Consider the following 22,606-nt stretch of genomic DNA (forward strand, 5'->3'; position numbering starts at 1 on the left):
AATGAACCATCTTTTTTTTTTTTTTCTGGTATCCATTGGCTGCACTCCAGTATATGACCACGCTATCATTCATTCAAGTGCTATTAAACAATTCAAGCGTGATAAGACGCAAAAAAAAAACACCCGAAACACCCGCACAGAATACCACTTCAGACAGCATGCCGGTGCCAGTTCTTTTTCACGCGTGAAGGGACAAAAACATACAAAATTATGTAAAAAAAAAATAATAATAATTTTTTCGAGTATCCTCATGAGCACAGTTTTAAATGTGTTAAAAAGTGTTAAATGAACATAAAGAGTTGGGAGAAAATAGGATTTGTATCAGATACACTGCCCCAGGTCTTAATGTGACAGCAGCCTAATAAACCCACCTAATAAATATTTAGCAGCCTATTTAGCAGCCTAATAAATATTTTGTGTCGAATCATGATTCAAACTGCTGAAATCACGTGACTTTGGCGCTCCGAAACCCTGATTTGACACAAAGGATTCATAAAGCTCCGAAGCGTCATGAAGCATTGTTTTGAAATCGGCCATTACTATATAAGTCATTATTTTGTTTTTTTGGCACACCAAAAACATTCTTGTCGCTTTATAATATTAACATTGAACCACTGAACTCACATGAACCGATTTAAATATGTTTTAGTACATTAATGAATCTTGAGAGAGGAAATGTCATTGTTGGCTATGCAGGCCTCACTGAGCCATCGGATTTCAACAAAAATATCTTAATTTGCGTTCCGAAGATTAACGAAAGGTAAGTAATGGTAAGGGTAAGTAATAAATGACATTATTTTCATTTTTGGGTGAACTAACCCTTTAATATTATCAAAAAACAAAAGACAAACACAAAATCACTAACTGCTGTTGACTGAATACCTTTTGTAGCTTTAATAAGGATTAACCTACACTCTCAGAAAAACAGTACAGCACTGTCACTGGGGCAGTACCCTAAGGTACAAAAGTGAAAAGGTACATCTTTGTACCTTACTTACCCCTAAATGGCACATATTAGTACCTTAAAGGTACATATTAATACTTTAAAAGTACATTTTAGTACTTTAAGGTACACAGTAGTACCTTTTTACTTTTGTACCTTAGGTGACAAGCTCTGTACCTTTATTTCTGCCATAGAGTCAAGTTAATTTATGCAGTGAATCTGTGCAGTTTATTAAGATATTTTTCAATTTATGATAGATCTACCTGAAAATCTTAAAGCCCTGTTTACAGGTTTATATGAGTCAAAAACAACAAAAACAATAACTTTAACTATAAACAATAAGTGTAGAAAAAAACTTTGAGCTCTGATATATTAAAGGCACAGGTAATTGTGACATCAACTATGTATGTGAAGATTGTTTTAAGTTCACTTAAATTAAAAGTTGTTATATTTTTTAAAAATTCTACTAAATGTTAAAAAATTATAGCTTTCAATTATACTGTAAAATTGAGAAAACAATTCAACAGAGACATCAGTATTAGTAATGGTATCAGTGATACTGACTTTCTTTTTATAGTAAAAAGATGTCATTAAACAAATATTTAAAATAACTGTCTTTATGTTGTTTCTAGATTTATTTTGGAGATTCAGTGTGAAAGTATACAATATAGATATAAAAAACTTTAATGATAGGTGAGATTAATTACTGGAAAAATGTGTGATTATTATTTTTTTTTAATTGATTAACAGCACTAATTTATCTAGTATATTCTTTTCCTTTATCCATTGAAAAACACTGTATGTCCAAAGATGACACGAAATTAGTGTCCCTCTCTCGTGTCCCTCACACATCTTATGTAAGTTAGCAAAAACATGTCTCTCAATATCTGAACCTTGATACCTCAGTGGACTTTTAAACAAGTGTTCACGATAAAATAATATTGCTGTGTGCTCTCCTTTTCTAACTAAAAGACTGATTGGCTTTTTATTCAACCAAATACAGAATGAATGTAAAATAGAAAAGTGAGCTAAACACTTTTTTTTTTTTTTTATATATATTTTAGTGTTAGTTGCTCTAACAGAAAAAAATAGTACCTTCTCAGAATTAGGGTTAGAAGACAGACTAAATTTAATATTAATTAATGTCAGTTTAATCATTGCAAATCATACGGTTTATATGGTTTTCTCTTTTTGACTGAGCATGCTCAAGAGACAAACACAGAGGGTAAAGATTCATGTGGCTGCTGGCCTCTGCAGATCGAGTGTCTTGCTCAATGCTATGAGCAGTGCTGGGTAATAATAATAAGTCCAAATTACTTTACAAAAATTGTAGTTCGTAATGTAATCCATTACATTACACATTTAAGGTCATTTATTTTATTTAAAGACATTTTTTATAATTTAATTATAATTTTATAATTATATATTCTTTTGTAATTTCATTTATTTAAAGAAAATGTATTCCATTCTTTGTTATCAACAACATTAAGTATTACATTACATCAGGGTTTCCAAGACTGAGGTTCGTGAAGGAACTGCAGTGTGGTTGTGAGCTGAATGGAAAGCTATTAGGTAATTAAATCATAAACATTTAAAATTAAAATAAATCATTTTAAAATAAAAACAATTAAAATAAAACACAAAATACATTTTATTTGTTTACCCACATGTCATATGACCATTACCCGACAGCAGAGAAACATTAACTTAATTTTATTATTATTATCATCATCATTGAGTTAATTTTAATATTAACCTAACTTATTGACTTAAAATCTCAGGAGTTTATAAGTAAATATATTAGGTCAAAGAGGTTCAGCTAACAAAAAAGTTGGGGAATGCAATTCATATAAATATGAAATGATGTGAATTGATTGAGCAGGATTGAATGGTTGCAGTGTTGAGAAAATACTTCTTAAAAGTGTAAATCCAGTGATCAAATGCTGTGTAGGTCTCAGTTTTTAATGATAAGCACATATAGCTGGTGTATGTATGATTCCACAAACCTGAAAGACCTTCTGAAAGTATATAAGCAGGCTAAAGAGTAGTAGTGGGATCAATGAATTATGAAAAAATTATGAAAAACATGTAATCATGAAAGAAATCAAAAAAGCAACTGCCATCTGATTACAAGCATTTTAAAATATAATATAATCTAATTCAACCTTTCCAGTCAAAACATATGGCACAAAATGAGCACAATTCATTTCTCCAAAAGCACTTTTGAATGAATTTTGATCACACACCTCTAAGCAATCAATACATAAAATGTTCATCACAATATCTTCCTCGTGATGATTATAATGATGAGTAGGGATCGGTTTTAGTATCATTTTTGTCTATCCATGAATACTTGCGTGGAAAAATGTAATGAGTATTTACCCACAACAGAAAATAAGAGGTTAGTGGATAAAGTAAACAGGACAAAAGGGCAGAAGGTTTAATTATTTATTTCGGTGTCTATATCAGTTTAGTCATGTCTGATTAGTAAAACCCTCGGAAAAGGATGTCAAAATAAATGCCGTCTAATAAATATGTGGGTCTAAGATTAGTAATTCTTCTTTTGGTGCTTAATGTCCTACTTTGCATCATCATAATTAAGAAGACATGAAAGAGACAGGCTTCTGCCATCACATTTTCACAAGAGGAGCCGCATGGAAGTTGTTGAGATGCTACATGTTTAAAAGGTAAATTAGAATTTTTTTTTTTTTTTTTTAAATAATTATTGACCTTTCAGTCATGCAATGAGTGTTCATTTTTAAATACATCAAATTGTGAAAAGGGGTAGATGAATTAAATAAATCAATTTTCTCTGTATATCAAATAAGAGGAGAATACAATAAATGAATCAATTAATCAACCAACCCAAAAGAGCAAGCAAAGCAAGTGTCCCTTGAAAAAGCATTTTCTCTCTATTTGAAAGAGCATTGACATTACATGAAAGAGTTGCCTTTGTCCTGCCACAGAGGCACAAAATGTGAACTTTGGAGTGGGGACTTTACTTTTTGCAACTGCTATCACTCCTCCCATTCCTACAGGAACTGTCTTAATATATAAGGCCATTGACAGCAGTAATACAGCAGATTCCATCTCAATACGCAACGATCTAAGGAAAGAGCTTAACTGAACCCATCATGGGGGACACTAAGCTCTACCTTTTGCTGCTTCTATGTGCAATAGCCGTGACATGTAAGTACTATTAAGGATTTGTTACTGATGGAATTTGTTTAGTAATATACATCTTAATAATATATTTGCCAGACTGTTGTTGTAAATAAGAATTAATTCTCATGTGTCTTGCCTGTTTAATATATATAAGTAAGTAAGGAAGGAAGTTTCATGCTTCAGTTCTAATCATACTTATTTGTTTTTATGCTATGGAAAACAGTTTAAAATATTTTTGTAGGCTACATCAGTATTAAACATAATCATAGATGATAAATATAAAACAAAATAGAGTTTCTGTTGTCATCTTGTATTTATTAATTCATTATTTTTGGTGTTTGTTTTTGTTTATATATATTTATCTATTGTTGTTAAAGGAATAGTTCACTCAAAAATGAAAATTCTGTCATCATTTACTCACCCTAAAGTTGTTCCAAACCTGTATGAATTTCTTTGTTCTGCTGAATGATGGGCCCCATTGACTTCCATAGTGTAGAATTTTCATTTTTTGGGTGAACTATCCCTTTAAAGAATAACATTGAATTATATTATATGGTCATGTTAAATTTTGATATTGTTTGTATAGTACTTTACATTTATACTGTTTTTCACTTTAGATGGTCAAGACGAGGAATTTCCATGCCTTTGTAAGTGCCATACTATTAACATTTTTTGAGAAAATATAATGTCTATAAGAAATTCAATATGGTATACATTATGTAATGATCTGTATCAGGAAAAATAAAACAAATAAGAAAACCATCTCCTTTAAGTTATGAGTTACTGTAATAGTAAAATTTGTTCATTTTCTTTAGAATTTATCATTTCATTTAAGAAAAGCAAACTGATGTTGTGGAGCAGAGTCATATATGAGTGTTCTGATGTGATTGTGCTCCCCTAGTGGCCAAAAGGTACAAGAGCTTTAACAAGTATGAATACACCTACGAAACAGAGTCTCTAAATGCCCTGAATGGAGCAATCAATGGTCCCAAGGCCAGATGCAAGGTATAAATGTTGACACTGTGAATATTAAAATTTTTTTTTTTTTATTTTTTTATAAAACTTAGAATTTCATACATATTCTCTTTTAAACAGGTTGAAATTGAAGTCCCTCGCACATGTAGCTACATCTTGCGCACAACGGAGTGTGCATTAAGTGAGGCGATCGATGTTGATGCAGAAGGAAATCCTATCTTTGGGCCATCTGCTGGTGCAGATGCTTTCAAGGCTGCCATGGAGAAGTATGTTTCTCAAGGCATTCTACACTGAGCAGATAAGAAGCTGATCATGTTAAATAAACACTGACATCTCAATTCTCAGGAACCCATTGAAGTTCACCGTTGAGGGAGACGATGACATCAAGTTGTTTCCAGAGGATGATGAACCAGTCAACATTTTGAATGTCAAGAGGGGTCTAATTTCTGCCCTTGCAGTGCCTGTGTTGGAGGAGGACAGAAACAGGAGAATGGTCAGTCATTCACTATAAATCTTGATAACTTTCAAAAAATATTGATATACATTGACTAATCCTTTACAACTTTTCCCCAAAACCAGCCCACCATCTACGGTATGTGCAAGACAGGCTACTCTGTGAACTCCAGAGAGGACATTGCCACTGATGTCACCCTCAACAGAGACCTGTCTAAATGTGACAATTTCAGGCCTGTCAAGGACCACACTAGTCCCCTGGCCCTTATCACAGGCATGGTAAGTCATCCAGTCTGTGAATAATACAAAATAACTGTGTGCTGAATATCTAATGGTTTCAGTAATGTGTTAACTTGCTTTCTTTTTCATCACACAGCACTACCCACTTGCTCAGCTCATCAGGAGTAGCCAAACCTGCAACTACAAGTTTGATAATGCACAGAAGCATATGACATCTGCTTCCTGCACTGAAAACCACATGCTTGTGCCTTTTTCTTACAAGTGAGTTCATTGACAACTAGGTGTATTTTAATTTTTGACAGATTGTTTGTTTTATTGCTCTGCTAATTCATTCTGATAATCAACAGAGGACAGTATGGAGTTACTAATGTAGGAAAGCAAGTCTTGACACTGGTGGGAGTGTCTGTGCACAACGACAGAATCTTTGACCACGGTAAGTATTCATTCAGACACTTAAATTAGCATGCATTTAGAGTGAGCAGAAGTAACCGTGTTCTCTTGGTTTACCCACCTATAGATGTAGCCAACATGAAGACCTTGCACCTCGACGGCAGCATTGATTCAGTTCATCCAATTCAGGATAAAGATGCCATGCTGTCTGTTCTCAGAGAACTGGCTGGCCTTTCTGAGACCAACAATGGACATAACAGAGCCCATCTGGCTCACAAGCTCATCGCTACAATCCGCAAAATGAATGCTGAAAGCCTGAGCGCTGGTCTCCCGGAGGCCCTTGAGATTTCTCGCCCCCTGGTGTACCAGGCGTTGTTCCAATGTGGCACGCCAGAATGCACCAGTGCCATCTTGCGGGTTCTCAGAACCTTTGACCCTTCCTCAGTAGAGATTGATGCTGCAGTTTATGCCATGGGCATGGTACCCAACCCATCTGGAGACATTGTCAAGGAAATGCTGGAGATGGCCAAATTCAAGGCTAGTAAGCCCATCTACTATGCTCTCAGCAATGCTGTCAGGAGGTGAGAAAACAAGAACAACTCAACAAAAATCCTGTTGTTTGATCTATATGTGAATTTAAACTTTCATTCATCTGTCTTTTCCAAGGCTGTATGAAGCTGAAGGAAGTGTCACCCCTGAGATCCAGGCAGTGGCAGATTATGCCCTTGAACAGATTGGCGACTGCACAGGGAACCAGGAACATGTGTACTTGTCCCTGAGGGTATGCTCAACCTATTCCATTAAGCATGCTTTACTAAGTTAAAAACAACAGCTGATATGTGGATATTTAAATTTGTACTTGAAATCTCTTAGATCATTGGAAACATGGCTGTTGCCGTTGGAGCTGCAAGCCCTGCTCTGAAATCAGCGGTTATCCAATGTGTAAACCAACCTGCTGCATCTGCTGAGGTCCAGCAAGCTGCTATTCAAGCTTTTAGACTCACTTCTGTCCCCGACGAGGTAAACCAGATATATTAACTAACAATTAAAAACACTAAGTAAATATAAAGTAATTGTAATAAATTTATGTTTGACTGACATAAACTTGCTATATTTCTAACAGGGCAGAGAGGTGCTGATGAAAGTCATTTTTGATGCTGCTGCTCCGATACCAAAGCGTATTGCTGCCTATCTCATTGTGATGAAGGACCCTCAGCCCTCTGAACTGGCTCAGCTGGTTGCTGCTCTGCCTAAAAATGAAAACTGTCAGGCTATGAGCTTTGTTAACTCCCATATCAGCAACATCCAGAGCTCCACAGCACCAGAGACTAAGGAGTTAGTAGAAATCTTAATACATTTTTAACATCCTGAGTATAAAAACTGTATCTAATTTCTCTTCTACTTCTCAGACTTAGAAAGAAGATTCTCAATGCCCTCCAAGGAAATGAGATCAGATCTGTCACAGATCCAACAAAATACTCTCGCAATTACAAGATTGGATCTCTAGAGGGAAACGTGATCTTCGAGTCTGAAGAACTTCTGCCCAACGAAGTCATCCTGGAAATGACCATGAATGCTTTCGGATATGACATAGACATGTTTGAGGTACAAGATTATTCTGCATTCTTAAATTTTCTCCCTTCTTTTTACTCTGGTTGTAAAACCAGTATATTAATGTGTTTTTATTTGTTGTTCTTACTTAAAGATTGGATTGAATGGTAAGGGACTGGAACCCACTGTTGATGCCCTGATTGGTATTGATGGGTTCTTCCGTGACACCATGCAGAAGACCATTAACTATGCAGCTGACAAAGTGCCCCGGGGCAATGACATTATGCAGAGGATGTTCCCAAGCCTATGGGATAACATAAAGATGCAAAAGGTCTTTAAAATCGGCTGTATTTAACATTATGAATTTCCACATTTTGAAACATTGATGGCATTCTCTTTGTTTTGGTTTATCACTCATGTACCCTTCTCACTCTATAGGCCCCACAGAGCATTGTCAAGGAAATAACCAATAATGTGAACAAGCTCATCCAGAAACTGAAGGTTCAGGATAATCCAGAGGCTATGATCTACCTGAGGCTTCTGGGTGCTGAATTGGGTTATCTCAAAACCAAGGATATGGAAAACATGGCCTACTCTGCTTCTTTGCTGACTGAAAGACTCTTAAATATGTTCCCTACTGATGTAAGTGAACTGCTTTAAAACAAATATTAGTGTTTAGCAAATCTGACATTCTCTAAAAAAAAAAACAATAATGATGAAGGATCATGGTCAAAGGTGTGAGTGTACTTTTCATGGTCAAATATATAATTATTTGTTTTTACAGTTCATAAGGAACCTTTTCTCAAGTGTAAACAACAACTTTTTCCTACACTACGTCTTCATGGACAATGAGTTTTATCTACCTACTGGTACCGGAGTTCCATTAAGAATTGCCCTGTCTGGTACTTTTGCTCCAGGAGTGAAGGGAGGACTGAAAATTGCCCGTGACATGGTATGGGTCTAGCTTTTTGTTTTTAACTTGAGTTTAACAAGCTATACCAAAGTAACCTAATTCTTTGTCTATTCACATAGAGCGAGATGGCATTCATGCCATCTGCCGGAGTTGAGTTTGTGACTGAAGTCGGGGCTCTCTTACCTGAATACGTTGAGTCTGGCCTGGAGATGCATACTAACATCTACCATGAGAGCGGTCTGAGTGTAAAGGTTGCTGTAACCAACAAGCAGTTCAAGCTGACCATTCCCACACCCCAAGCTCCAACTACACTCATTAGTGTGACGTAAGATGTTTCTATTATCACCGAAAAGTGTTACATTGCTCTGATACATTATCAAAATTCTGAATTTTATTTTTTCTGCACAGCAACTCTTTGTTCTCAGTGACTGGAACTGAAACCAAGACCATTCCTCCCATGATGGAACATGTGAACGCAAAGAAATGCACTCCTTTCTTCCCTGGTTTTAAGTACTGCAGTGCCATGCAATATTCTAATGCCTTTTCCAGTGATGCCTCTCCATATTTCCCCTTGACTGGTGACAGCAAGTAAGGGGAATACTTGTTTGTTTGTTTATTTATTTGTCTGTTGTCTTGCTTCTTAATCAATGCTAAAAGTGGAATACTGACCTGTATTTAGATTTGCCATTGAGATCCACCCAACTGGCGAGGTTTCTGCATACACAGCTACTGTCGACTATGTATATGAAAACAAGGTTGACACGGTGTCCTTTGGTCTGAAGGCAGAAGGTAAAGCATTGTTTCACAAAATAATCCCTTATGATGTCTGGACATTTTCATCAACTGAAATGTTGTTCTTCTACCATATAATAGGAATATCATTTGAGGGCACAGCCAAACTGATGTTCGACAGACAGAAATACAGCGTCTCAGCTGATCTCCAAATTCCTGACTACGACTTAGAAGCTGGAATTCGAGTTCATGCTGTTGACCGCGAAACTGAGAGCAAGGCCACACATTCCATCCAGATTGACTTTATTAATAAGGACATCCCCGAGGCATCTCTTGTTGCCCTTGCCAAGTATGCACATCTATATTAAATGTTCAAAATTAAAAAAAAAAAAAAAAAATGCTCTAAAAATATGTTCTAACAATAACAGTATATTTTTTGATAATTATACATTGTAAAAATAACCTTTGGGGTTTTAAATTTTCTCTTCAATCTTTAGGACAGAGTCAATGAAGGACGCCATGCTGCAGGTTCAGCTGCTCGTTCCTAATTTTCAGACTGATGCTAAAGTAACTGCAAAACTGAAACGTTCTGAGGTCCTTACAGTTGAGCTTGAGAGTGCTCTTATGCTCCCTGAGATGACAAATTCTATTCAGAAAGTCATTTTGAAATACGGTAAATTTTTAAGCTTTCATTCTAAAACTAAAAGTATGACAAGATCTCCAGATGCACTACAATTTCAGATAAAAGCAAATTCAGAATTCTAGAAATGGCTCCCTTTCATTCATGAGTTCAAAGAATTTGAATTGAATTAGTAACGACTCAAAGAAAGATGATGTGCAATTTAAAGTTCAATTAGTAACTTTTATCCCAGACAGCAACATAGTGTTGCCCAGATCCGGCCTACATCTGGTACATGTGGATTACATTACGTTGCTGTCAGGGATGTGAGGGCCTATAAAACTATTTAGACTCTCTTAAAGTTTAAGTCTGTAAAGCATACATTAAAAAAATATACTTACTGGGATTATTTGATTGTCTTCGAATTTTATAATTCAGCAAGGAAACTGTAAGTCCTCCTCTATAATTAATTTTCATGTTCTTTTTAGATGCGGATAAGATTGAGGCTGAGGTCACTTCTGATGTCAGCACTGAGATTCACAACACTATTCCAATTGATGCCATCAAAGCCAAAGTCAATGATCTTCTTGACCAGCAGACTGGCACATCTGGGATGAAGATCCGTGATGTCTTGATCCAATCAGTTGAGGTAAATTCAAATGAAATCCTTAGTTCCCGAAACCTATAAATTCAAACAAGCCATCAAAATACAGATTACATAATTTAGAATATAACACTATATCCATAATCATCTAGGCTTTAAATGCCTACCTGGAACAATTTGCTGCTGACATCCCATATGTCCAGGGCTTTAGGATTCCTTCCCTCCCAGAATTCACTTTCCCTAAGACGTTGTTCCTGAATGCGTGAGTGAATTAAAAATATAACAATTCATTTTAAAATGCAGAAACAAGAATTATGTATATGATTATACACATACTAACATCAAGTACATTCATTTTTTTTCCTTTTTTTTTTTTAACAGTGAGGGGGCTGCTAAATACAAATTTGGCCAGAGTTACTACACTATCTCCATTCCCATTCCTCATGGTGGGAAATCTCCTGGAGATTTTAACTTCCCTACTGCCCTGACCACACCAAACCTGGCAGTACCTCAGCTCGGCCTGGAGGTTGCTTCCATTAGCATTCCTCTTCCAGAGATCTTTGTTCCTGAGAGGCTGTCTGTGTCACTGCCTCTCATGGGAATGGCAGAGGTGTCCAGCAAGCTGAGCAGCAACTTCTATGATATGGAGGCAACAGCTTCTGCTGGCAGGGAACTTGATGAGAAACCAAGCTATTCTGCCAAGATTGAAGTCACTGGAACAAGCTCAGTGGATCTCCTCTCTTTTAAAGTAGAAGGTACTTGTAATCTTTGTTTGCAGCATTTTTCCTAAGCACATTCTGTAATCTGTAATGAAATGCTAATTACTCGAATTTCATTGTACTTTAGGATCAGCTTTAGTGGCAGGCACACCTTTGAGGGCTGAGATGAAATCATCTCTTGATCACAAGCTCCTTCAAGCCAGCGTTACCTATCTTGAGGAAATGACAACTGAGGAAAAAATCAAGATGAAATCAAGCAGTAAGATTGGGGCAAACAGTCCCTTGGGTCTAATGATATCTCTGGAACACACAAGCCAGGTTGTATTTGATGAGGATGAGATCTCCGGAGATGGAAACCTGATGGGCTCCATCAAGGCTGGTCCTCTGAATGGCGAAGTTGCTCTCAGGCAGTCACTTATCCTACTTCCTTTCAGGCCAGAGGTGAAAATTGACTCCTCTCTGAAAGTAGACTCAGACCTTTTCCAAGCAGAGAACACGATTGAAGCAACATTTGCTAATGGAGAGCTCTCTGCCGTATCAAAAACAACTGCATTTGAGGACATACTGGTGCATGATGCTGAAGTTACCTATAAAGAGTCTCTGCTTGCACTGAAGTCAGATACAAGAGCAAAGGCTCTCGGTCTGAACATCCAAAATGTAGCTGAGGCTAGTGCTAGTCTTGATTTGGTTAACATTAAGATTGACACTAGCGCTAACACTGCTGCTGGAAATAGCATCCGTTCCCAGTTTATAGCAGCACTAGATGGCAATGGGCTGGATGTAAAAGGTGATGCGTCCACATATCTGGTTGAACACACAGCTTCCCATATTTGCAGCCTATCCTTGACCAGAGATGGCCTGGCCACGAGTGGCACAACCTTACTGAAAAGCCCTCTTATCCCTTTGTCACTTGAGAACAAATTCAATGGAGCCCTTGACTCTTCAGAGCTTTCATTGTTAGTTGAGACCAAGGGTAAATTAGTAGAACTGACAATTGAAAATACAAATTCTCTGTCTGCTTCCCTGTCCTCTGTAGCTTTCACCTCTATAGCAAAAGCTAATAGCGATGTTGGAAAATATAAGCATGACCTCTCCCTTCAGATTGAGCCATTTAGTACTTCAGTGAAAATCAATAATCAACTGGATGTTCTGGACATGAACCTGATTAATGAGGCTCAGTTTAAGGCACTTCCATACAAAGCTGAACTGACTGGCATTTGGAAGCTTACCTCTGGTGAAGATGAGCTGAAGCACACGTATGAGATCAGATATGAAGATCTGGTTGCCACTGCCAAGTGTGGTACAACTGGAAAACTCATGGGATCTCACATGAGCCATAACACAGAAATCGAAGTTGCTGGACTTTCACTCACATTCGGTAGTGATGCTCGTCTTAACTCACAGTACCTACGCTTCGATGGTAACTTTCATGCCACTGCTGTTCCCTTCAGATTCAATGTTGATGCCATGGCCAATACAGATGGTGATTTGTATCTGTATGGAAAACAGAGCGCACAAGTTTACACTAAATTTCTTATGAAGGTAGAACCACTTGCTTTTGCACACTCGCACGAATGCAGAGTCTCAACAACTCACAATCTGGACAATGGTCTATCAATTAAAACAATCCTTGATAATAAGATTGACACTGTGCTGACCCCATCTGAGCAGAAGGCAACAGTAAGAGTAAAATCTGAGGTCAACAACCATATCTTCAGCCAAGATGTGAGTGCTTACAATACTCCTGAAAGACTTGGATTAGAAGTGTCTGGATCCATCATGACAAACCTCTTCAACAGAGTTGACTCTGACAACCAAGACCACTTTTTCTCAGCCTTCCTAAAATATGATAAAAACACTAACAGTCGTATCATCAGCCTGCCATTAATTGAGTATTTTCCTATGGTCCTGCAACACATGAAAATTTCAATTTTGAGGACTGCCGAAGCCATGCAGTATTATATCAACAGAGAAGATATTATTGAATTTGTGAAGGAGTTAAATCTGCAGGGGAGAATTGTCAAGATCAGCGAGGACCTGGTTGCTCTCTATGAGAAGTATGGAGTTACTCTGGATGACCTGGAGGCCTCTCTGATGAACCTATTCTCTAAACTGGACACTCGTGTAGAACAGATAGAAAAATATGTGAGGGAAATGATCACAAGTGGCACACTATCTGACACTGCAATACAGAGACTAACAGAAGAACTGAATTCATTCAATGAGAAATATGATGTCAGAGCCATAGTTCTTGCTGTCATTGAGGCTATTGAAAATGTAATTGAGCAGATTGATGTAATGAGACTGAAGGGCAGTGGCATTGCCATCTTGCAAGATCTCGAGGAACAATATGCTATTAAATCCAAACTGGAGGAGACTGTGAGTGAACTGAAGCAGTTTGCTGCAAACTTTGACCAAGGAAAGTTCATTGAGGATGTGAAGAACTTTGTTGCCTCTGCCAGCTTCCGAGACTATGCAAAGAATTTGGTGGCTCAAATCCCTACAGAAGAAATCAGCAAGACTGTTGAAAAAGCAAAACAAATGTTTACTGTACTAGGAAGCAACCTGAATGCCTTCTACAGCAACATGAAAGAAATTCTGGTGAAATCTGGTGTTGACAAGAAGATTGAAGAAATTCTGAAAAAAGTTGATGAGCTAATCAAGAAGTTCAATATTGAACAAACTATTGAGGCTCTTGCTAGCACTTTGAAATCTATTCTGAGCCCTTTCATAGAGCTGCTGGATAAGGCTGTCACTTACTTGAAAACAACAGAGGTAAAGGATATCATTGAGCATTTGAACAACTGCTTAAACCACTGCATCAGATATATTAGATCATTCGACTACAATGCGTTTGTGGATGAGGCCAACCAGAAAATCAAGGAATTAATAAATGATCTTTACACCATGAGTTTGCCACTTGAGATCCGGCAAAAGCTTGAGGCAATCAGAGAATTTGTCGGTTATGCTCTATCATCTCTTAGTGCTTGCCTTGAGGAGCTGAGAGCAGTCAAAGTTGTAGATGTGGTTAAAAAACTCAAGGACATTGTTGATAGTACAGTCTACATTGACATTGAGGCACTTACAGAAAGCCTCAGGAAGAGACTTACAAACATGGATATTAGAGAAGAAATCCTCCAGGTCCTGAATCAATTGAGTGGTATCTACACTAAGGTTGTGGCCATTGCAACAGATGCATGCAGTGCTGTTATGGAAGTAATCCAAAACAACCTTAAAGATCAGGCAATTGTCAATGAGTTAAAGCAAATCTGTGATGGAGTCAAAACAGGACTGAAAACAGCTGAATTCGAGATACCATCTTTCACGTTTCCACTCACTGACCTTGTTGTACCCCCCATAAAAATAAGTTTAGAAAAGCTTGAGGAAATCAACCTCCCTTCTACACTGATTGACCTTCCAGAGTTTACTATTCTGCAATATTACACTGTGCCATCAATCAGAATAGAGTATGATGATATCAGGCAGGGACTATTAGACCTATTGAACTTCATTGCCAACTATGAAGTGCCATCTGCTGATGCCATCTTTGGAGACCTTAGAATTATCTACCTGCCAGACATCTCTGCCATCACACTGCCAGAGATCAGTTTTCCAGAGATCTCCCTCCCTGAAATTCCTAAATACATTACTAAGCACAAATTCTCAGATCTGAAGATCCCAGAATTCACACTCCCTGCAGTACCTAATGAGGTCATGATGCCATGCTTTGGAAAGCTGTATGGTGAGGTTAGAGTCACCATTCCAATTTTCAACATGAGAACTACAATGGAATTCTTAAACTCTACTGAAAGTGCAGAAACCCCTCAATTTACTGGGTACATTACCTCACATGGATTATCTGAATATGACATTCTTAAATACAGCTTGGATTCAACAGCTCGAGTTGCCATCCCTAAGATGAGTCGTGTGATTGTTGCTGAAACTCTGAAGATCACTCACAGTGTCCTAGCTGTTGACCATCAATCCTCAGTGTCACTCTATGGCTTATCAGCCCAAGCTACGGCCAAGAGCACTGTGAAGATAACTTCTGCCCCCTTTAGTGCTAACATTCTTAACATGGCTTTCTTTGCACTGGAGGATGGAATGTCTGCAAATATTAAAACAACATATGATGATAAGGTAAACATTCCTGCACTCTCATGGAACAGTGACCAATCTTACACCAATGACTTCACACTTAAACAGGAAGGTTTAAAAATCCTCCTGACCATGGAAGAAGAAGTCAAGAGCCAAATATCTGTGAGTGATGAGTCTGATGATATCACAGTAAAGAGTACCTCAACTATAATTATTACTCCAACAACAGCTCAGCTGACCATTTCTTCAGATGGCATCAGTAGAGTTTCAAAATTTAAACAGAGAATAAATGCTGAAGGTGTTGCCCTGAGCTACATTGACTTTAATGCCCGTATTGAAGGTAATTCTGCTTCCGAAGTCACTTACTTGCTGGATGCTTCTGGAAAGGCTAATCTCAGAGAAATGAAGGTAGAGATGAAGGCAGACTATGACACAAAGTTTGATGGATTGCTCAGTGGTACCTTTTCCAGTGCCTTCAACGTCTTAATGCATCCCTTTGAGATGGTCCTTGATTTCCAGAACAAGGCTAATACTAAGCTTAGCTTCATAGAGCAATCTGCCAAGATTGATCTCCAGAATAATTATAATGTTCTTTTAAATAATGACGTGCAGAAGTTGAGCACTGTGGCAACTGCTCGCTTCAACCAGCACAGATACAGTCACAACTTTACAGTTGCCAACAACAGAGATGAGGCTGGCATTTACACAGCAGTAAATGGAGAGGCCAATTTGGAATTCCTAACTACCCCATTCAGTATTCCAGCTATTCCGTTTGATGCCTTAATTATAAGTTTTGACACTCCAGAAATCAGCAACATCAACCTATATGAACAAACTGGCCTTAAGCATCTGTTGACCAACTTTGACCAGGCCATTGATGTAGATGCAAAGATTGTCTATCAGAAGAGCAAAGCTGCACCCATTATTGATCTCGGTCTCATTAATATCACTCCTCTGGGCGATTTAAAATCAGAGGTGTCTTTCAAGTCCTCCATATTCAACCTTAATGCTAATGCTGGAATCTATGGGATGGATAACCCGGTAATTCGATTTGGAGCCATTACTGCCTCTGAGTTTGAGGGACTGAAGGCAAGGCTTGAAGGAACCAGCAGCCTGAGCACCAAAAGTGGATTAAAAATAGCCAATTCTGTATTCCTGGAAAATCGTCACATTGCAGGAACCCATGAAAGCACTGTAACTATGAACCCAGATAACTTTGAAGCTGCACTGTCTGTGACCACAGCTGCAAATATCAACCTACCTATACTCACAGCTAAAGCCAACCACCAACTTACTGCTGACAACAAGGCCCATCCAAAAACAGATTCAACTTTTACGATAGAGTACACCTTCGACGTTCCCATTATTAAGCTTGTTGGTAGGGGAAATGCTGAAAACATCTTAAAAGGTGAAGGAACTTCTTCATTTATCTCTGCTGAGACTCTCTTAAAGGGTACCATTGATGCAACATTCCTAGACCGTGGTATTGTGAAGGGAGCTCTGAATTATGATGAATCCATCTATATGAATGGTAATAGTTTGCGATATGGTCTTAAGACTGTTGGCGATGGCAACGTGAATTATGGAGATCTAAAGGTGGCATTTGATGTGGATGAAAACCTGTCCGTGGAGACAGCTATTGAACATATTTATGCTACACTGAAGTTTTCTTCCAAGAACGAAGCAAATATTGGAGGTTTCAACACAAAGGGAGTTCATACTGGCCAGGCCACAGTTGATCTGGATCTTCTGAAGTCACTGGTGGCTGATGTGAAAATTGATTTGTCTCAACCAAGCACCTTTGGTGACCTTAGCATCTCTGAGAAGGTGGAAGTTGAGCTCGGTGTACCCAAGCAGAAAATTGATTACACATCAACAATCATCTCTCCAGTGTACACCACAGATGTTGTTGCTAAACTAGATGGTAGCTTACCAGACTACAAAACTGTTCTCAAGGCTACAGCCACGTCACCAGTTGTGTTGCTAGAGTACGATCTTGACAGTAAGTGTCTACAAAGAAAAATAAATAAATAAATGTGTATCATTCAATGATACTAATATTTACTAAGAAGAAATGAAGAACTGGCAGTGTGATTAAATGATTTTTGCTTTCACACAAAACAGGTTCTATGAGTACTACAATGGAGAATGATGCCCTGGTTGTAGGAGCTAATGCTGTACTTACACATGCTGACTTTACTATGGACATCAGCAATGTTATTCGCATGGGGTACTAAAAAAATTTCGACTTTTTATTGAATTAAAGTAAAAATATTGTATTATGCTTACAAGTATTCTTTAGTTTATAACCAATTATGTTTGTAAAACTTTATTATTATTTCTGGTTTAGTGATCCTAGTCATACCCTGAATGTGGACATCACCAGCCCAACGTTCACTGATGTAAACGTTCGCTATGCTGCTCGAAGAGATGGCATAAGTGCCTCAGTTTCTACACCGACAACTGGCCACCTTGGCTTCCAGCTTCAAGGAATGATTCCATCCCAGATCAATGCAAGACTCTACAGCCGTTTTGCTGTAAGTGGCATTTCTTTTGTTACTCCTTCAAACCGAACTATTAACTCATGCTAACAACTTTTGCCTTCTGTTTTTTGGTTATACTTACATAATTTTACTGTGTATTTTTTATTTATTTATTTTTTAATTTTCTATATTGTAATCATCGTGTTTTTTTTTTTTGTTTTTTTTTTATTTTGCAGTCTGCACCACAAGATGATGTTGACATTCTGATCATCAGAGCTGCACCAAAGGGAGATGAAAAAGTGCTTTTGGTCAGCTACAATTTACAGGCTGTGCGTGATGTGTTCTCGGGCCTGATGGACAAGCTACAAGATATCTCATACAGTTTTATAGGATTTGCAGAAAAACATGGCATCAATAATGCACTTCAAAAACTGTTTTACATTGCTGATGATTTTGAAAAAGTCTTTGCAGATTTCCGCAAAGCTGCTCTCTGGCCAAGCCCAGACCTCAGTGAGCTATCTAAACTGTTCAGAAATGTAGTTCTTAAGTACCAAAAGAGCATCCAGGTCCTGATTAATGCTGTCATCGACTTCCTGAGAGAGACCAAATACAAACTGCCTGGAATGGATGAATTTACACTACCTGAAATTTGCACGAAAATCAAATTTATAATTGCAGAAATGCTGGAGAAACTTGCTAACAACCTGGAGATATATTTGTCTCCCATCATGGAAAACTTCAACACAGTTGAAATGACGTTTCCTTCTGGTAAGGTCGTCACTGTAGCCGAGGTCCAAGAAAATGTGAGAAGTAACCTGAAAAGTCTCCTAGCTATGATGGCAGATGTTATAAAGCAAATGGAAAGCCTTGATGTCTTTCTTGAGAAACTAGGACAGACAATCCAAGAGGCTGTTGATGCAGCACAAGAATTTGTGGACGGCATAAAGTCCAACATCTTAGAAGCTATTGCTGCTCCCCTTAACATTTTCTACAAGACGTTGCTCAGTTCTTATGATTACATTGAAGCATTTTTCCTCTTCAGTGTTATGTTACCTTTAGGTCAGTTATTTGTCTACCTTTCTACTGAATTTGAGGAAATGCTAAATGCAAATAATGGAATACAGCAAATTGAGCTTCCTTTCCCCTTTTTCCAGTAAAATTGTCATTCTAAACAAACAGTGAATGAAATAAACACTACCGTCTTTTGAAATGAACATTCTTAAATGGGCATTCAAGCCATTGGACACTCATCTGAAGTGCAGTACCAACATGTTTTAAAAGCAATCACTGATGCCATACATGCCTCATTAATGTGCTGTTGTATTATTCTATTTGTATAAATGATGACTCAAATATTAACCCAGGTATCAAGTATAAAAATGTCAATTGTGACATATAGTTTTGTCCTTGTTCTGTATTTTACAATAATGGCCTGATGGATGAAGCTAAATAAAGAACTTGTATTATGCAATACCATGCATCTTTTTTTTTCAGTGATGATAGTCTAAGTCTAATGATCTAATGACTGCATTTCTAAAAAGCATTGGGAGTTAAGCTGATTGTACTTTTAATATGTTTATAAACAGCAGATGTGATAACATACAACAAAATCTGCATTACAAAATGCACTGAGAATATGAGCAAGAAGTCACTTCAATATTCCAGAATACTTCTTTTGCTAAGAACATGTGCAACATGTGCATAAAGAAGCACCTGAAAAAAAGATTTTTTGATGCAATGTCAAGAAAAGTTTACTTTCACATTTTTGTCTACAGCACAAATTACACAAAATCGTGCCTCAAACGTATATGGCATCTGTTATCAAATTAAATGGCTTACAAATTGATGTCATGACTGAACGGATCTATTCTGCCCAAGCTTGGTTTGATAAAATGTCAAAGCTGGGATATCATATTTCAGACCCCTGTTGAAAAAAACAGCATGCTGGTAAGGTATGTTTTGAAGCATGGAAGCTGGTTTGAGCTGGTTTATTCTGGTCCTTAGCTGGTCATGAGCTGGTTTAAGCTGGTCAAGTGCTGGTCCTAAGCTGGAAGTTGCTTAGGACCAGCACTTTTTACTTGTCTAGAAAATGCTTCTTGATTTACGAAATTTTAGATATATGGATTGGAAACAAGACAAAAAAATCTAAGTAAGAAAAGCATTTTTTGCAGTGTACATGATAAAATGTCGGTAATGTGTATGCAACTGCCCATCATATATTTATTTGCCAAACCACAGTAATTTTCTTGAAATCTGATAGTGACGGAGGGTTATGGGTATAATACTGTCACTGGGGCAGTACCCTAAGGTACAAAAGTGAAACGGTACATCTTTGTACCTTACTTACCCCTAAATGGCATATTAGTATCTTAAAGGTACATATCAATACTTTATAAGTGCATATCAGTACGTTAAAAGTACATTTTAGTACTTTAAGGTACACATTAGTACCTTTTTACTTTTGTACCTTAGGGCAGTGGTTCCCAAACTGGGGTACGTGAGGTGACAAAAGGGGGTTAATTCTACATTAAAATAATATTAAAATAGAGCATGTATTTCTGACTGCCAAAATGTCGTAAATCCAGTACATTTAATCAAATTACCTCATCATTTGCAGTCAAAAATGACTGTATCCACACAAGCAGCATACATATGATAGATTGTGTGCCGAATCGCGCTAAATTAATGTCGTTCTCGACAATGCACCTTTGTAAAAGTGGGGATTTAGCACTTACTCGCATGAAGAACAAATATAGACACAGATAGTGAATTAATTTCGATTTAAGACTCAAACATTCTCCGGTACAAAAACATACCTCGTGTGAGTTCTTGTATTTAATATTGATAACGAGCAAGAATGCTATTGTTCCCAAATATCCACGTGACTGCAAACGTGACATTATTAGCCTATAGGCCTACGACAGGTCAAAAAACAAAACGTACATTTTAAACACAGTACTGCCAGTATTTACTCTATTTTGCAATGAAATAATAATGAAACCCACAGCAGAACTACAACACACGTCTGTGTTTCGCGAACAATAGGTTGTTTTCAGTCACGTGGTTCTCGAGACGCGCGAAATTCCGGTGGAGGGCAAGCAGTGAAAATTAGAATGGAAGAGATGGGAAAAAGTCCGTTCTGTGTTGATTAAGACAGAAAATCACAACATATGTTGGATGTGATGCTTATATGTTATGAAGAGGAGCGACATTTCCACTGAATTGAAAGACTTGACTGCCATCGAGAAGGTAGATAGGCTATAGAGGATGTTAAGCTGCCGTAACGCCGTGTTCAGTTCTAGTCTGGGTTTGTTTATATCGCGCTGCCTTTCTGCAAGTGATGTTAAGGGCAGTATTTTAATTTTCTGTCATGGTTGTGAAAAATGTCGCCATTGTTGGTCATTTATGCTGAATCGAGAACTGTAATAGGGGGGGCTGCTAATACAATTTTTTTTGCCTTGGTTGAGAAGGTGAGACGACTAGCAAATGTAATAATGTCATTAAATAAACCCACTATCTTTCACTCAAAATAAACACATACTGTACTTAGCTGAGTTTTGTATTTGGTTTTTGTGTAATATTTACAGTTTTTTCCAATTGCTAACACACAATTTTTCAAACTAGTCTGGTTTTATCAAAACACTTAACACAATTCACAAAACCACACACCCAAACTGCAAAATACCTCATATATCCTGCAAAATGAAGCACTGCAACCGAAACTACACAGAGCATTATCAAAATCAAACTTTTGCATGAAATGGCACACACTTCATTCATATTACCAGATTTTTGCCTAACCACCTACACACTGTTGGGCATAATGAAAAGCACCCCCATCTTTAGTATGCTTTGCCATAATACTAAAATATGTATCAGATTGTTCACATGCACAGAAATATTTGCAGATACACACACATGCTGTTGCAACATTTTTTATTTTTTTTCCTTCACTACAGTAAACAAGTCAGTACAACATAAGCACAGCAGATATATTTACATGGGACTGAACAAAAATATTCTTACAAAAAAAGTAAACTGAAAAAGAAAATTTCTGAAAAAAAAATTACAGTAAAAAAAAACAAACAAAAAAAAAAAAAAGGCAAGAAAAATAATTAGGCAGCATCTTGCCGCACAGCCGGGTCTGGCCACAACGCCTCGTCAACATCACAGGCAATATCTTCCCTTGCCAGACATCGAGGGAAGAAGTGCCTTGAGTGCCTTATCCATCCCTGAATTGCACCCACATCAATCTCATCACATGCCTCTTCCATGGCCTGCACAAGAGGCATGCGCACAAAGGGCTGCCGGTCGTATACCTTCCACCGCCATGCCGAAAAGAATTCTTCTATGGGGTTCAGAAATGGTGAGTATGGTGGGAGGTATTGCACGAGAAATGTTGGGTGGTCAGCAAACCAGTTTTGGACTGGGGCTGCACGATGAAAGCTCACGTTGTCCCATACTACAACGTACCGGTTTCTTTGATGGTCTGCATCACTCATACACTCTGGTGGTATGAGAATGTTGTGAAGTCTGTCCAGAAATGTGAGAATATGGGCTGTGTTGTATGGTCCAAGTTTGGCATGACGGTGGAGGACACCATGCATATTGGAGATGGCAGCGCACATTGTGATGTTCCCACCACGTTGGCCAGGAACATCTATAATGGCTCTGTGGCCAATGAGGTTTCTCCCTCTTCTTCTGGTCTTTGCTAGGTTGAA

General features: G+C 37.7%; 1 protein-coding gene across 1 annotated transcript; it reads left to right on the top strand.

Annotated features, from left to right (window-relative positions):
• The first annotated feature begins 4,012 nt into the window (after positions 1-4,012).
• LOC137019029 (apolipoprotein B-100-like) lies at positions 4,013-19,356 on the top strand. The gene is made up of 28 exons (XM_067383995.1): positions 4,013-4,132; positions 4,726-4,755; positions 5,010-5,113; positions 5,204-5,349; positions 5,429-5,576; positions 5,663-5,815; positions 5,913-6,037; positions 6,124-6,209; positions 6,294-6,747; positions 6,833-6,947; positions 7,040-7,186; positions 7,290-7,501; positions 7,576-7,771; positions 7,872-8,048; positions 8,156-8,359; positions 8,502-8,669; positions 8,750-8,955; positions 9,039-9,218; positions 9,310-9,419; positions 9,504-9,711; positions 9,860-10,035; positions 10,470-10,630; positions 10,738-10,847; positions 10,967-11,340; positions 11,432-17,404; positions 17,527-17,632; positions 17,753-17,939; positions 18,122-19,356. Exons 1-28 carry the CDS (start codon positions 4,078-4,080, stop codon positions 19,040-19,042), a joined length of 11,232 nt encoding a protein of 3,743 aa, XP_067240096.1. The 5' UTR covers positions 4,013-4,077; the 3' UTR covers positions 19,043-19,356.
• Positions 19,357-22,606: the final 3,250 nt, after the last annotated feature.

Source organism: Chanodichthys erythropterus, chromosome 4, assembly GCF_024489055.1.
Source record: "Chanodichthys erythropterus isolate Z2021 chromosome 4, ASM2448905v1, whole genome shotgun sequence".
Classification (NCBI taxonomy): domain Eukaryota; kingdom Metazoa; phylum Chordata; class Actinopteri; order Cypriniformes; family Xenocyprididae; genus Chanodichthys; species Chanodichthys erythropterus.